Source organism: Condylura cristata, unplaced genomic scaffold (genome assembly GCF_000260355.1).
Source record: "Condylura cristata isolate star-nosed mole 26May11 unplaced genomic scaffold, ConCri1.0 scaffold00002, whole genome shotgun sequence".
Lineage (NCBI taxonomy): Eukaryota > Metazoa > Chordata > Mammalia > Eulipotyphla > Talpidae > Condylura > Condylura cristata.
The window spans coordinates 29,193,485-29,210,012 of record NW_004567103.1 but is presented as its reverse complement, the minus strand read 5'-3'; the positions used below and the strand labels follow the sequence as shown (position 1 = coordinate 29,210,012).

General features: G+C 36.1%; 1 protein-coding gene across 1 annotated transcript in view; it reads right to left on the bottom strand.

Annotated features, from left to right (window-relative positions):
- DNAH7 (dynein, axonemal, heavy chain 7) overlaps positions 1-16,528 on the bottom strand; it is a 205,444-nt gene that overhangs the window by 141,050 nt on the left and 47,866 nt on the right. Inside the window, exons 20-22 of the mRNA XM_004674839.1 lie at positions 7,723-7,916; positions 5,888-6,086; positions 3,353-3,493 (exon numbers count right to left, since the gene is read on the bottom strand). Of these exons, the coding sequence (XP_004674896.1) occupies positions 3,353-3,493; positions 5,888-6,086; positions 7,723-7,916 (534 nt within the window). The remainder of the gene's footprint in view (positions 1-3,352; positions 3,494-5,887; positions 6,087-7,722; positions 7,917-16,528) is intronic.

The following is a 16,528-nucleotide window of genomic DNA, read 5'->3' as shown; positions in this document are numbered from 1 at the left end:
ACCATAATTTCCGTATGACATAACTTGAAAATAATACGCTTTTCCCACTAAAGTATATGTTTCACAAGCTCGATCTAGTCAGATCCATCCCTTTCTTATCTATTTCCACCCTTTCTCTACGCTGTGTAGTTCTGGTGAAACTGTCAACCCATAGTGTCCCATCTTCATGGCATCATGAAAGAGGGATTGCATGACCTATCCAAACCAATCAGTTCTTCCTAGGAAGTGCTATGGAAATAAAGAAAAAGTGCTTTCATTAGGCTTGAAGACTGAGAGTGCCAATCTGCAGCAGAATAGACTTTACCAGAAACCAGCAAAGATGAAAGATAGACAAGGAAAGTGAGGCTGCAGCAGCAATGAAGACCTGAAACCCTGACTGCCCTTCCTCGGATGCCATGAATCCCTAAGAGTACTCTGTGGAAGTGCACTGTGATCCTAATGAATAGAGCATCTAATGTTTTACTTTAGGATGAGGTAGTGACAGTTCAAAGGGCCAGGCTTGCTTTGGGGGTTCCTTTCTGGTGGGTAAACCCCATTATTGAGTTACAAAAAAGAGGATTTGTGGTGAAAATTAAATTTAGAATCAATGAAAATTTTTGTGCTTAAGGGAAGCATTGATAAGCTCCAGCAGGCTACCCTAATAATATTTCATAAACATTGTGCACTGATGAGGTTATTCCTTTACCGCTTGGTAAGTGGTAGCAATGAAACCATCAGTGAAGATTCCAAGAATAAGAGAAAGTTTAAAGGTTGAGGATAGCAAATTGTTGCTCTAATGAGCATGTTTCTTTTTCCTGGAAATACTTTTTTCTCCCATTTTTAAGAAAGTCTTTTTTTCCAAATATTTGGTGCTTGAAAACTATTTCACTTGTATTATTTACTTGATTAATTACTACTGGTTCATAAGAAGTGAACAATAAGTTTCTGTCTTACTCATATCTCAATGTTTATGAAGGTTTAAATTCTAGGAAACAATTAGCAAATTTAAGTGTACTGAATGTATAAGTCAGTATGAAGAATGTTTATCCTAGGGCATTAGACATTGGTGGGTCAGTTTCCTCTTCAGTGTAAGTCAGTTTCTCTGACAGACTTACCAGTTCTCATATTGTATACATCAATGCAAAACATAAAATAAAAAAGTTAATGTTTAGACAGCAAAATTACATATCCATGAGAATTTATTACTATTTATACTCACAGAATGTGTTTTTCTCTAGTAGAAAAACATATTTAGAATGGAAATCTAACTTCAGACTGTGATAAACTTCATTCTTTAGGAATTATGCTACATGAATCAATGAGAATTCAAAGTAGTTAGGTTGAAAAAAATCAGGTTACTGATAACTTTGTTACATTTTATTCCTTGTAAACAATTAGGTACAGTGAAATAATGAACCTGAAGGTAACTATTACACTCAGCCAAAATAACCCTCATCTGGAAATGTATTTTCAACATATCAGATCCTTCCATATAAACAATGATATACTGACTCAAAATCACATCAATATCTGCAATATCCTTAGCTCTGTTAACAGTGGTGATTCTTTCATTCATTTTATAGCCCCATGTAATGCCTGAGACAAACTAGTTCCACAATCAACATGTCCTGAATAAATAAATGGAAACATAGGTTCTGATGTACACAGAGCTTCCTGGTGCTATTAGAACAGATTTTAGACAACATGTGATGTTTGCAGAGAATGGAAGTGTTCAGTCTTCTATGACGCTGCCAAATACTCTCCAGCAAAGTGACTGGCTTCAAATGTGAACCACCCATTATCACAGAAAAAAAATATCAACACACAGAATACTAAGACATATACTAATAAAACCCCATATTGAAAATTTCTAGGACCCTCCCAGTTGATACAACAGGTTAAAGCACAGTACTATGAAGCTCTCTGCAGCCACTGTAGTAGCACAAGTTCAATCTCACGAGGCGCTGCAGACCTCTCCTGACCCGCTTGCTGCTCCCCTCAGCAGTGTACTTTGTCAGTCAGCCTGTTCTGCTCCCCACTCTGTCTCTGGTGAATCCTCTCACCACCCCTGCACCTCTGGCCTGTACCCCCATTTATGTATGCATCAATAAATAAATCTTTAAAAAAAATTCTAAATGCATCAGTGTTATAGAATATTGAAATACATGTCAATCTCTCATGATGCCAACAGAACTGAAATTACCTGAGCATGGAAAACATAAGGATAAGAACAAGATACATAGGCAGTGGATGAAGGATATTTTGAAGCAAGGCAATCACAAGCAGATAAAAAGAATAAGTTTTTAAGATCAAATATAAAGCTTACTTTTTTACTATGAAACTTGAACTATGAATTCACCATGCAGTGTAATGGAAGAGGCCATTTGAGGAAGCAACCCTAACAAAGGTATGACTTACATAGTCTTGCTAACCTATAGCTTCTGAGGACCCAGAGTCTATTAAGGTGAGTCACCTTCATTTAGCAGCCACTCAGACCCAAGGTCTAGGTTCTCATTTTGGTTTTTTCTATGACTGGCTCCATACTTACACCAGACATATTATGTGAGCAAGGGAAAAAAATGAATATACTAACATGCATGTGAATAACTCCGTGTCATTGTAAATAGATACTGTTACAAACCAAAAAAAACCTGCTTGTATCTGAATGTCATGGGTTACGACTTATAGGCAGATAGTTTTGTGCTACAGGATAAAAAGGAATGAGAGTGATTCAAATTGTGCTGGGGAGATAAGTGAAAGCAAAAAAGGACTGCAGTTTACACTTAGTATTCTGCCTCAGTTTCTACCTGTTCCTTCTGTTTGGGAGTGACCAGAGGAAAATGAGGTTTGGAACAGAGGGTAGAGGCTTGATAAACACCATATTTAAACAGAAGAAATTTGGAAGATGCCAACAAATTTGTCTGGTTGGCCCATATTTGCTTCCTTGCTCCCTTCAGACTATTTCTCCACTGTACTTAATAATCCAGTTGGCATGCTGGTCTGGGGAAGAGAGGCCAGCAAGCAAGGAGGGAGATTCCATCTGGGGTTACAGCACTCCAGTAGCTCACACTGGTCACAGAGGAATCCCTATGTGCAGGAAGACTGGCAAGTGGTGGCTTGAAAGTGAAAAGACAAAATGAATTCTCTGGATCCACTAAGGAAACACACAGGAATGCTGCACTGAATGTACTTCCTGCCTTTAATTAACAATATTAACCCAATTAAATTATCAAATTCATTTACCTATTAGGCCACTTAAAATTAGACACCATTCAAAATTCTTGAGTAGACTGCTTTTTTTTTTTAAGGTTAATTCTGGTAATAGTAACTACTGAAAACAATGTTAGAAAACTTGAGAATGATAAAAGCTTACCAGAGGTCCATTTGAAATAGCAGTTTGTACATCTGTTGTCCAAAAGATTTGGGATACACAGAGAATTGCCTGTCCAGGCCAATCCTTTACCCAGACAATTCGTTCATACTGTGTATACGCAAGAATTGCATCTTTAATTACCTAATTGAAAAAGAAAATGTTAAAGATGAAAATCATTACACTTTAATTGAATGAGCTCTACAATTTAAACAGAAAACACATCTATCATTCAAATTTTAAACATCTTAACCAATTATGAAGACCCCGGGCATATGACTGAACTGTTTTGATTCAAATTCATTCTACATACCTGTGAGCAAAATATTTACACAACATTTTATTTTGCTGATATTTTATTGATCTGTGTGAACTACATGATACCAAATATTTATTTTCTCTGTTGTAACCAAGGTATTCTAGATATATTTGAATTGAAATAGCATGCACAAATTTATTGCAAGGAATGAATTACAATAGTTTAAAACTGATGCCTTTTATATTCATAGTAAACAATTTTCTTTTGACTTAATGAGATTCCCACTCAACGATGTGTATATGTGTACATGTACACTAAGGAAAACCACATAATTCCTCTGAAATTCCTCCTGTATTTCTGTGCTTACTTCTTTTCAAGTTCCAAACAATAGCTTGTTGCCCAAAAAGTGACAACAAGGACAAATGTATAATCCAGTAGTGGACAGCTAAGGGCTATAATGTCAGGAATTCTAATGTGGATTTTTGCTACATACAATTTCTGTGGATTAATATAATCATTTTTTCTACCATTCATCAGTGGGAAACACTTGTCTATTGTATATGTCAATCAAAGTAACAGTCATCTGCAAGGTGATAATGACTTTAATTTTTGAGTTTCAGAAAATATAATCAAAATTAAATTTTTCTGATAAACACTTAAGGATGGGTGAATTTTTCTGTATATCTAGTATCAGCAGGATATTTATGGAACAGAGCACAGATTAGGGCCAGGTACTGGCCTTTGGTAATAAAGAAAATTTAAAGACCAGAAGAAGACACAAAGGGCAAATGAAAGTGAACAGTTAAGAGATGAGAGAAACAGAGAAAAGAATGGAAATACATAGCAGAGAGATGCCAAGGATTGAGTAAATATGTGTTATTTTTTCCATCTGTGATACTATGGAAATAGCAAAAGGAAGACATTAAAATCTAAATCCCAAGTTTCTATATAGTTAGATGATGAAAGATGTGACTATATAAAGTTCTTTAATATTATATGTAATATATTATTTTAACTATGCATGACAGCCATATTTATATTTTAAGGGTAGCAAACTATATTAAATCCATAATCTAGGAACAAAACACATTAAGATGCCACCCCATCTTAATGCTCTGAAATATCATCTTAGATTTTCTTCAAGGATCTAGACAAACAAAATTTAACAACTAGCCAAAATAGTATCATATATGCTTAAAATAAAAAACTTTTACTGTAGATCAATTAGCAAAAATAACCCAACTCGATGCTGTTAAGTACTGGTCCATGTGGAATTTATTTAAATTGCTAATAGCTACACAAATGGGAATGCTTTAAAAATATCTACTAAGATCTATGAAATATCATTCTCTTTGACCCAGTGGTCCTACACATGAGAAGCTATCATAAGAAAATAAAGCATCTAGTCAAAGAAAACAGTTACATGTATAAGAACATTCATTATAATCTGTACTAGGGAGAGATGGGAAGCTGTTCAAAATATTCTTATAACTACTGGTATTAAAACTTTACCTAACAAGAGAACAAAATTTTAAGCCATATGGTATACTCTAAACACTTGGGTAACCAATACATTTTTCTTTAATGATAAGTGGAAAATTGAGAAACTAATGTGAACTGTTCTTGATTAGAACCTGATATTCCTTCTCATCTGGCCTTCATCTTCCTCCACTTAATCATGATTTTTATTCTTGATAAATCTGAAAGAAATATCCATCTTATACTAAAAGTAAATTTAAGTGTTCAGCCTCTATTTGTTGGCATAGCTTAAAATTCTTTACTATTAAATTATAAACCATTGAGATGATAATGTTTATGAGATATGAAAGATAATTTGCCATTAATTGTAGGATGTATTTATGAATTTCCATCACTTGTGTATATTTTATATATACACAAAATATAAAAATTCAACATAGAAACATACATGTCACAGAGATTGATGTGAAAATATATAGGCACTTCTAAACAAGACTAGAGACAAACCTACAAACCAAAGTGCTGTCTAAGGAATAACAAGAGCACTAGCAAATGACTGCAAAAAATGAGAGGGACCCATAACCAAAACCCAAATTTTCTGTGGTATGGATGGAATTTTGGCCCACTTTTCAAGTAAGTCACTACAAAATTACTACCATTAACCACCTCTTTGCCTTCAAGCTATTATATTTATATTAGTAATCCATGATGCAATTACTTTCTAAGTAACTGAATTTATCATTAATATTGATACATTAGTATATCATACCTTTACTAAAAATAACAATGAAATTTGATACCTTGTGTATGGAGTTAAGCATAACCTTCTCTAACTCAAGCAACCACTTCTCCACTTGGCCTCTGGCTTTGGCTGTTGAAATGACTTCTGTGAGTTCTACCACCTCGCCTTCGCTACTCTTCATGTGAGTAATCTCTAGTGTTTCTGTAAATTGTACCTTTGCAATTCCTTCAAAACATTTCTTCAAGTGAGGCTGAACTCTATTAGGGAAAAACAAATGTTTAATGTAATTAAACAAACAAACAATTCTTTAAATATCAGTGTCTTTTGTGTACCAATCTTCATTCAAAATTTTAAAAATGTGCACTATGTGCACAAAGATTACACAATCCCTGACTTTGAGGATTATACCATTTAGTTGGAGCTCACCATGAATTGATTCATCACACAAAAAAGATCTGTAAAATTACAATTTTAGTAAGAACTAATCAGAAAATGCATATGAAGCTTTGTTCCAAAAACAATGACTCAAAGATGTTAAAAGTAATGCCAGTAACAGGGCCCTCCCTGGTGGCGCAGTGGGTTAAAGCACAGCACTAAGAAGCTAAAGCCACTTTCGCATGAGTTCGATCCCCGTCTGCCCCGGAGGAGATCCACATGGTGCGGCAGACCTCTCCTGACCCACCCACTGCTCCCCTCAGCAGTGTGCTTCTCAGTCAGCCTGTTCTACTTCCCACTCTACCTCTGGTGAATTCTTTCGCTGCCCCTGCACCTCTGACCTGTACCCCAGAGTTCTGTATGCATAAGTAAATAAATCTTAAAAAAAAAAAAAAAGGGTAATACCAGGAACAAACCAATCATTACTAACAAATAAAACACTAATCTGGGAAACTTCAGAGTTTGCTTGAAAAGGTTTAGTGCCTTAAACACTTTACAGTTCACTAGATTAAATACTTTGAAAGTAGCAACTTTAGTCACTTTGTTTTCATATGGATAGGCCCTTCATTTTGGTATATTTACCAGTAACCAATTGAATTCATCTTTCAAATGAGCAAGAAAGAAGCAGAGTACAAAAACTCAGATGGAACTCTGAGCCTAAATTTATTGTTTTGTCTGGATTACTTTCTCCTATTTTAACGAAACAGAAACAAAGTAACAAATTCATTTAACATATATGCATTGTTTGCTCTATATTAGATATTTCTCCAAGGAACTGAGAATTATCACTGCAAAGAGAGAAAAAAATCTCTGCCATCATAAAGCTTATATTCTGTTACAGAAAATCAAACAGCAAACATATTAAGGACATTATAAAATATGTCAAAAGAAAGTAAGATAAGTAAGTTGGCTCAGGGGCACTGGAAGCAGGTGCCAGTTTAACAGAGTGAAAAAGGAAGGTATTCCTCAGTGGCAGATGTTTGATTGCCACAAAAGCCTTCAAGAAGTAAAGGTCTTTGTTTTCCCTGGCAAAACACTATTCTGAGAGAGGGAACTGTCCTTCTTTTGAGGGGAATTGCAAAGATTACAGCACAGGAAGCAAGAAGAAAATTAGTAGATCATAAAAAGGAAAAAATGGAGTACCACCTGTGTGTGCCATTGTGAGACACTGGCTTTGATTCTGAGTATGATATACACAACACAGGTGATATATGCTGAAAATTTGTAAGACTGTGGTAAAATAAGGAATCTCCTCTAAATGTATCAACCACATTTAGAAAACAGAATTTCATAATATCACTTATGTTGTAATGATTGTAAGGTGATTATTGATTATAAATAGAATTTTCATGAAAAAAGTTATTATAGAAATGTAATTATAGATTTATGTTCTACCTATTCTGAAAATTAAATTTAACCTGATAAATTCAGACATTGTTATCTAGGTAAATTACTTGCCTAGTGGGATCTTTAGTCTCAGATAATATCTCAAGAAGTTCATCATTAGACAGGAAAAAGAATCTGGGGAAAAAGAGCCGTTTCTTTTCCAAATATTCATTAAGTCCTTTAAGAATGAGTTCCAAAAGTTCATTACATTTTTTCAGCTTTTCCAGCATTCTCTCAATAGTCACAACTGTCAGAACATGCCGATCCTAAAAGTAAAATAGAAAACACTCAACTCAAAAATCCTAGACACTAACTTTTTTTACATTTATATAATATCTTTGAAATTACTTGTTCTTAAAGATTATGCAAAATTTAAGGCAAAAATATATTTTTAAAAATGTATTCTAGGCCCAACTGGTCTTTTTAACTACATACAACTCATGTTGACTTGATTCTCAGCTATGTTGTAAGTCCTCAGCGTAAGTTGGAGGGAGAGAAGTACAATGATCTCATGAAGAGGATGGAGGCAACAGTGTGAGAAAGAGGCCCTCCCTGATGGCACAAGTGGTGGTTAAGTCTCAGCACTATGAAGTTAGCGCCAGCCACTGTAGCAGGAGTTCAATCTCAGGCCAGGAGGTGACCCACATGGCGCAGGAGACCTCTCCTGTCTCCCATCATCAGTCCATCTGCCTGTTCTGCTCCCCAGTCTGTCTCTTGTGAATCCTCTTAACACCCACCCCCGCATCTCTGGCTTATACCCCAGCTCTTGTATACTTAAATAAAAATAAATCTTTGAAAAAAATAGTATGAGAAAGATGTGTGCTTTATTCTTTGAGGAAAAGTACTCTAAGAAGAAGAGTCATCATTTGGGTTATTATTTTTTAATACTATTTGTCTATAATTGTAGATAAGAAAAAGGCTGTATGGGATAGGAAGAATTTTCAGTAAAAATCTTATATTGCAGAGAACTATACTGGAGTTACATTGTAACAGTCCACCTTCTGAAGATTTAGATTCAAGGTAGCTCGAATTTTGTGGAAATTAAGACTGTTCTACTTTGGAATGTATGGACTCCTAAATACTCCTGTGTAAAAGGGCCACTGTGAACTGTTAGCTTTAGTAACTTAAACACAATAAAGTATTTTTAAAAGAGTTGTCTGTATGCTGTGGGACTCAAAATTAGAATTATAACTAAAAGCTGATCTTTAGAACTGATATTTTAAAAAAGTAAATAGTTATTGATTCCTCACTATACATCCAAGTAACCATTAATTTGGTTTGTAAAAATCTTTAGAAGTACACGTTGAAATGCAATCTAGATATAGTCGAAATAATATTCTTTTAACTTGCTTTTCCCTTTAACACAAATTGATGTCATTTGGGTCTGGTCTTGTGATCTTAAGATTCCAAACCTAGTATTCACCATGGATACCAATGACAAAGAAATGTCCTTCACTAAATAAGTTTAATGCCGTTAGAACTGGGAACTAAATTGCATGAGATTTTTAACACATGACAAATAATAAAATTTGTGAGAACACACCAGTATATTAATGTGATAGGGTATTTTAGAAAATTTATATAAAAATAGCAGAGTTGAATTGTGTAAGCATGCTTTGTTCATAGAAAATTTATATGAAGTTAAATCAAGAGAATATTGTTCACAATTAAACACAGACTTTCAAGATTAAAAAATTATACTTATTGTTGGCACACAGCTATAACCATAAGATCAGCCAAAAATATTAGCTGTAAATTATTTTTATACCACAATCTTATTCTATAACAAGGGTCTCTAAAAGATGCTTTTGTTACACACACTGGAAGCAACTGAAAAAGAAAAACATACCAATGTAAACACTGTGCTTTGAGTTATAACTATGTAACATGAACACAGGGCAATTTAATTACAAACAAATGATTAACACCTGATTTCTGAATAAAACAGGTTCCTATGAAAAATGCAACCTATGATTACATTGACTTACCCTAAGCACTTTATTAAAGTATTTTCTTGAGTATCTTATTATATTACTATATTTCCTAGCAGTTTTAAAATAAATATTTTTAACAAGTAAATAATTTTATACACAAAAAGAAGCATGACAGGGACACAGGTATTAATCCAAATGGACAGCGCATCCAATAAAGGAGAGTTGTCGCCCTGAACGCCAGACACAAGGGCTAAATGGTGTTCTTACAGTGCCCCCTGCTGGAAGAGTGCATTTTTCTGTTGGAGGAAAAAAGCCAAATTGTTGCTAATAAATGAAAAATTCCTTTCAAAAGTTAACGGTATCTGTTTTATTCTCAGCCAGAATATTTCTTGTAATGCTGCTATTTTAGATATGAAATTTGAAACTAAAGAAATAAATTATTTAAGGTGACATTTCATATTTCTTTCCTAAATATTACAGTTACTAAAGAAATAACTGCAGACATTTAACATTCTAGCAATTTTTTAATTGAATTCCTGAGATTAAACCTATTTAACCAGTTTAGCTGTATGACTGAGCCATACATATATATTTAAAATCATCTGATGACTAAAACTAAACTGCCTTCACTCTGTTCCCATGAGGTGAACATAATGAAGTATCAGATAAAAAAGCACAGACCTTATCCCCTCACCCACACTGCTCCTTACTATCTATCTATAGGATCTTTATTCATTTACTTGAATCTCTACTTTATTAAAAAATGAGGATAAGCAGCCTCTCTCAAAGTTGTTCTGAGAACCAAATTAGATCAAATATTTGAAGCCCCTTGAACACACCTACACTTGATTATATCCTTTTAATTCCCCTTCAGTAGCCATCTCTTGAAGAGAGAGAGACAGAAAGATACTACTTTTGGGGTAGAGTGAGCTGATCAAGAACTTCCTATTCAATGAAACCACTGATATAAAGCAGTTCTCCCTTGGGCATTACAATATTTCAGCTAGCAAAACCAAACATCGGGGAACAAAATTGTTATGAAGAGCATATTGGATGGAATTGTGAGAAGAGCCACTCTCACTTCTCTGCTTTAATTCCAACATTCTTGTACTCTATGATGGAATCTAATAAACCATAATATTTGGAATTGGTTGAGACCTCCAGAACTACCCCAAGCTCACAAATTATTGTCTTCTTGCTGACATAGCAACTAAAGCTTCAGTATGAGCCATTCCACTTTTATAAGGCCCATGCTCAGATGAAGACCCACAAATCCTATGAGTTTCAGTCAATTGCCTCATTTCCCTTGTAATGTGAGTTCCTTAACAGAAGCAGTGTTGTATGGAAACTGTGATAGTAAGCAAATCATTAAGTCAACAAATGACAGTGTTGGCAGAGATTGGAATAAGAAAGGAAAAAATCCATCTGGTGTAGACAAATCACTGTCCCTTTCTATGTTGAAAGAAATTCAGTGTCTTTAAGTCTCTCTGCCTGGTTCCTTTTAGGTATGAAACTATATCAGAAGAATTACGTCCATTTCTGCTGTTGTCAACTTGGGTATTCAACAATGTTGGTAAGGAGTAGTCTGTGATGGCAAACACTTCCATTCCATCATTCCCACCCTGTCATTAGGCCTTTTTGTTTCTACCTAGAGTGATCATGTATTCCAGTTTTATGTGAATTCTAATTTGTTTGCCTCCTGGACTATTAAGTGTTTTAACTCTCAAAAGCAACCCAGTTTGGAAGAATATATTAATTGCTTTAACTCTCACAAGTTTCCCTAGTTGAAATAAGCCAGAAAGAAAAGGAAAAATACCAAATGGTTTCGCTCATAGCAGGAATATAACGGATGAGGTGAGAAAATAGTAATAATGAACAGTTATATACTAGGAACATTTTATAGGGGTGGAGTGGGGAACAAGATCAAAAACAGTGGGGGGGAGGGAAATGCAATGGACTTTGGTGAAGAAACATGGGTGATTTGGTGATGGGAAACTCAAGGGGATTACAACTGAGATGGAAAAATGCACAAAATGATGGAAAAATAAACTATTGAAAAAAAAAAGAAATCCACACCATATTTCATTAGAAGTATTTCCAAATAATTAATGTCTTTTTTGCTACTATAAATGACATTTTATAAATACAAATAAATTTTATTTTAGATTATTTATTAAAAAATAAAAAGTTCCCTAGACTGGGCCCTCCCTGGTGATATAAGGGGTTAAAGTGCAGCACTATGAAGCTACCTGTAGCTATTGTAGCCACTGCAGCATGAGTTCAATTCCTAGCCAGGGAGGTGACCCATATGGCTTGGCAGACTCCTCCTGTCTCACCCACTGCTCTCCTCAGCAGCGTATTTCAGTCAACCTGCCTATTCTGTTTCCCACTCTGTCTCTCAATTCTGCCCCCACACCTCTGTCCTGTACCCAGGTTCTTGTATGCATCAATAAATCTTTTTTTAAAAAGTGCCCTAGACTGGCCCTCCCTTGTGGCACAGCGGGTTAAAGCACAGCACTGAGAATCTAAAGCCGTTTCCGCATGAGTTTGATTCCCGCCTGCCCGGGAGGTGACCACATGGTGTGGCAGACCTCTCCTGACCAGCCCGCTGCTCCCCTCAGCAGTGTACTTCGTCGATCTGCCTGTTCTGTTCCCCACTCTGTCTCTGGTGAAGCCTCTCACCGCCCCTGAGCCTCTGGCCTGTACCCCAGTTCTGTATGCACAAATAAATAAATCTTTAAAAAAAAAAAGTGCCCTAGACTGAATAATACATTATATGATCTTTCCATTTAAAGCTCCCTGTGCCATACATACCTGTGATGTGATATGCTGGTTGACCTCATAAAAATAGATCAACTGGTCAAATATATAATCAAGTACCTCCTTTTGCAATGCTCTCTTTTTATTAAACATTGACATGGGGCACAGATATACTGACATTCTAGTCCATTCTAGACATCTTACATCTCTTCCCCAAACTTCCATGTTAGTCATCTTTCAGTATTTTTTCTTCTAAGTCCTTGGTCATGCAGCCAACCTGTTTGCTACTGACCATGATGAAGAGTCACACATCTAACGATTTCACTTCCAACCCCAAGTGGATACACCTAATGTAATATAAATTCATTCCCAAAAATGCCATTGCTGTGGAGTCTGGGAAATATTACTTTCAGCATTTCACCTCACTAAAAAGAGGTGAGAAACTTGATGACAAGTGATCATATTTACTATAGTAAAAGGAAAAGAAAAAATAAGTCCTATGTTTTTTTACCTCAGAAATAGGAGGGGAAATGGTTTTTATCTTTGCTGAGATGGAATTAGGTAACAAGTGGAAAAGGTTCTGGGGAGAAATTTCAAGATGCTTTTGTCTTCCTTGTATGGGTACAAAAAAAAATTGTGTGGGTCACACAAATTTTAGAAGTGACAACTCTAAAGTCTGCAGTGTATACAAAAGAAGATTATATACTTCTTTTCACTTCAGCAGGGTGGGCAATTAACTGGTCCCACTCCTGAATTTTAAGTAGGGTGCTTAAGAGAGCCACTAGAAAATTTTCAAAGTTTTCTATAAAGAGAGGAGGCTAACATCTTCCCAGACTGGAAGTCTGAGCTGGCACAGTTTGTGCCAACCTGCTCCAGTGTCATCAGAGCATGAAAAGAAGCCTGGAAGGAGAAAATGGGCTTATCAGCTGACAGGGGCAAGGACCAAGTGCTCAAGGTTACTAACAGGTATAGACGATGTATCCCAATTTTTAGCAGACCCCAGATGAAATCAAGGGCCACAGATTTCTGAAATACTGCTAGGGACAAAAGACACACATGAGAGCCATGTGGCAAAAGTCATCACTAGTATGTCAGTTTGAAGAAGCAGTAGATATTGCAGATGATGACCAAATATGGGGGAGATGCTCAAAATGGAGTCCAGAGCTTGTCGGGGTCCTCATCTGTCCACACACAGTTAATGCACAAGCTTCGTCTGTTACAACTGGCCCAAAACCTAGAGCAACAGCACAGACAACACCTACACAGCACCACCAGGAGGCTGTGCACCTTGCAAACATCAACAGGATAGAGCAGTCAACTTCAGCTGGATCAGTTACATCTGAGAATGCTCTTTCATTCTCTTTCTCTCTCTCCCTCTTCTACCTTCCTCCCCCTCCTCCCTCTTTTCCATCTTCTCCCTGTCTCAGAAGTGATGTGCACAGGAGCAAGCGCTGTACTGTGAAAGAGCAGTCCCACATTTACCACTCCTGGAACCCTTGTTGGGAGAAGGACAGCTTGAACCGAACATGAGGCTGGGATTTTGAAACAGGTACAGTTTAGTCTTCACGGGCCAAACTATCTTAATTAGCGAAAGTGATCGGAAAATTCTGGAATTAAACTGAAAGAGCAATAAATCTACTTCTCCAATTGTGAAGAGATTGTGGCCAAGCACAGTGGTAGCAAGTATCAAAACAAATTATTTCACCTTTATAGGTCAAGGAACCATGATACCTCAGTCATGCTAGTCATGCTAATGATGCTACTAGTATCATCTACATTCTATTTTTAACAGGGAAGCCTTTTCTCTTGTCATAGTGTACCATAAAAGAACCTTTTTTAGAACTCCTAAGACTGAATTAAGTGGTGCCAATTAATTCAGTGGCCTCTACAACATTGGGCATTTCATTAAGACTTCCTTAGAGAATATGCATTGATATTTATGTTGAAAGCTTTGAGGAACAAGGACAAATGCTGTTCTGAAAATGTACTTATGGAATAAAGAAAATGTGAGGCCAGTTGAGGAAGACAATCAAGTCTTACAGCTAACCTAAATGAAATGTCACCTAGAGAAAATTGCTTATTCCACAACGAGGATAAGTAATGTTTTGTGTTTGTCTTTTCATAGAATTGAAAATATGATTTATTTATATACTAGTCCCAGTATAACCGTGCTTTTCTAGGCAACAGGGGGGCTTAGAGACTATTTTGATCTAATTTCAGAAAAGAAATCTTTTTAAAATTGTATGTACTAGTAGATGCTAAAGAAAACATCTTTTTTACTTTTGGAACAAGAACAAAAATTCTACTTCACCCTTTCCAAATGAAATGTATATGCTTTGAAATGTTTTGTTGTATTGTAAGGAAACTATGTAAAAGACCAAGTTTAATGTTACTTACAAATAGATTCTTTAAATGTAAAATTTCAGGAAGATTAATTTTATTAAGGTTTGATTTACACACCTTGGTTTGAAGTGTTATCATATAGAGTGAAGTAAATTTGTTAAGTAAACTAAACCCATGTCCATCTTTCTATTTTCCTATTAAAGTATGTAGTTGAGGGTTCTCCCTGATGGTGCAACCACATTATGAAGCTCTTCGAAGCCACTGCAACATGAGTTGGATTCCCCACCAGGGAGCTGACCCACAAGGCATGGAAGACCTCTCCTGACCCATCTGCTGCTCCCCTCAGCAGTGTACTTCAGTGGATCTGCCTGTTCTGTTCTCCACTCTGTCTCTGGTGCATCCTCTCACCCACCACACCTCTGACCTGTACCACAGTTCTGTAAGCATAAATAAATAAATCTTTAAAATATATCTATCAGGCCTTCCTTGGTGGCACAGCAGGTTAAGCACAACACTAAGAAGATTAAAGCCACTTTAGCATGAGTTCGATCCCTGCCCTGGAGGTGATCCACATAGTGCGGCAGACCTCTCCTGACCCGCCTGCGCTCCCCTCAGCAGTGTGCTTCATTGATCTGCTTGTTGTGCTCCCCACTCTGTCTCTGGTGAATCCTCTCACCACCCCTGCACCTCTGGCCTGTACTCCAGTTCTGTATACATAAATAAATAAATCTTTTTTTTTTAAAAAAAATCTATTTATCTAGATATACATATATAGTTGGGTATTTGAAAATTTTATCAGTATTAGTATTTAGTATTATAGTAACAACTTTTGAAATGTAGTTAACAAAAATGTGCACATTTCTTCTTTAGAGTAGGACAAATTTAAATTAATCCTCTCCCTATCTTACCAATCTCTATCAAAACACCAGTGCAGTTGCATATATTCATTTAATAATACAGTAACTGAAATTTCTTTTAATTTTAACTGACAACACATAAACCATGTATTGTGGACAATACACAAATGCCTTTTAAACTGGACAAAAAAAAATCACACCTTTTTTAGTTATTGGTTTTCATGAAATTCACTCCTTATAATTGTAAGTTCTCTGAAGCATTTTATATTTACTGATTGATTCCATTTTATTTGTATTTTCTGCACTCTTTGGATCTACTTATTTTTGCAAGTTATTTTGTTTAGGTTTTCAGAAAGAAACCTTTTAACTTAGTGTCTGATGTGCTCACATGCCTCCCCTGAAGCTTATAACAAAGTGACCATTGAAAATATGGGGACAGGGCCCTTCCCGATGGTGCAAAGGGTAAGGATGCAGCACTGCAAGCAAGCTGCAACTCCTGCAGTGCAAATTTTATCCCCTGCCCTGGAGGCAACCCACATGGCAAAGCAGATCTCTCCTGACCCACTGCTCCCTCAGCAGTGTACTTCATGGAACTGCCTGTTCTGCTCCCCTCTTTATCTCTGGCGAATCTTCTCACCGCCCCTGCACCTCTGTACCCCAATTCTGTATACATAAATAAATCTTAAAAGAAAAAAGCACCCTGTGCTGTGCCCCATCACCAGAGCCTCTGAGAGGAACCATTAGTAGAAATACATGCCATTCATTAATGCCAATTCAACTTGGAGCTCAAGAAGAGACCAAGTAAAAAACTTTTGTTTTTGTTATTTCTTCCTTTTGAGATTCTAAATAATACCTGCAAAGGGAATGTATGTGAGAAAAAGGGTGAATTGGCGGTGGGAATTCCACAGGGGTTACAACCGAGATGACAAAGCATACATTGTACAAAAATAAAGAATGGTGTAAATATATATATATGTGTGTGTG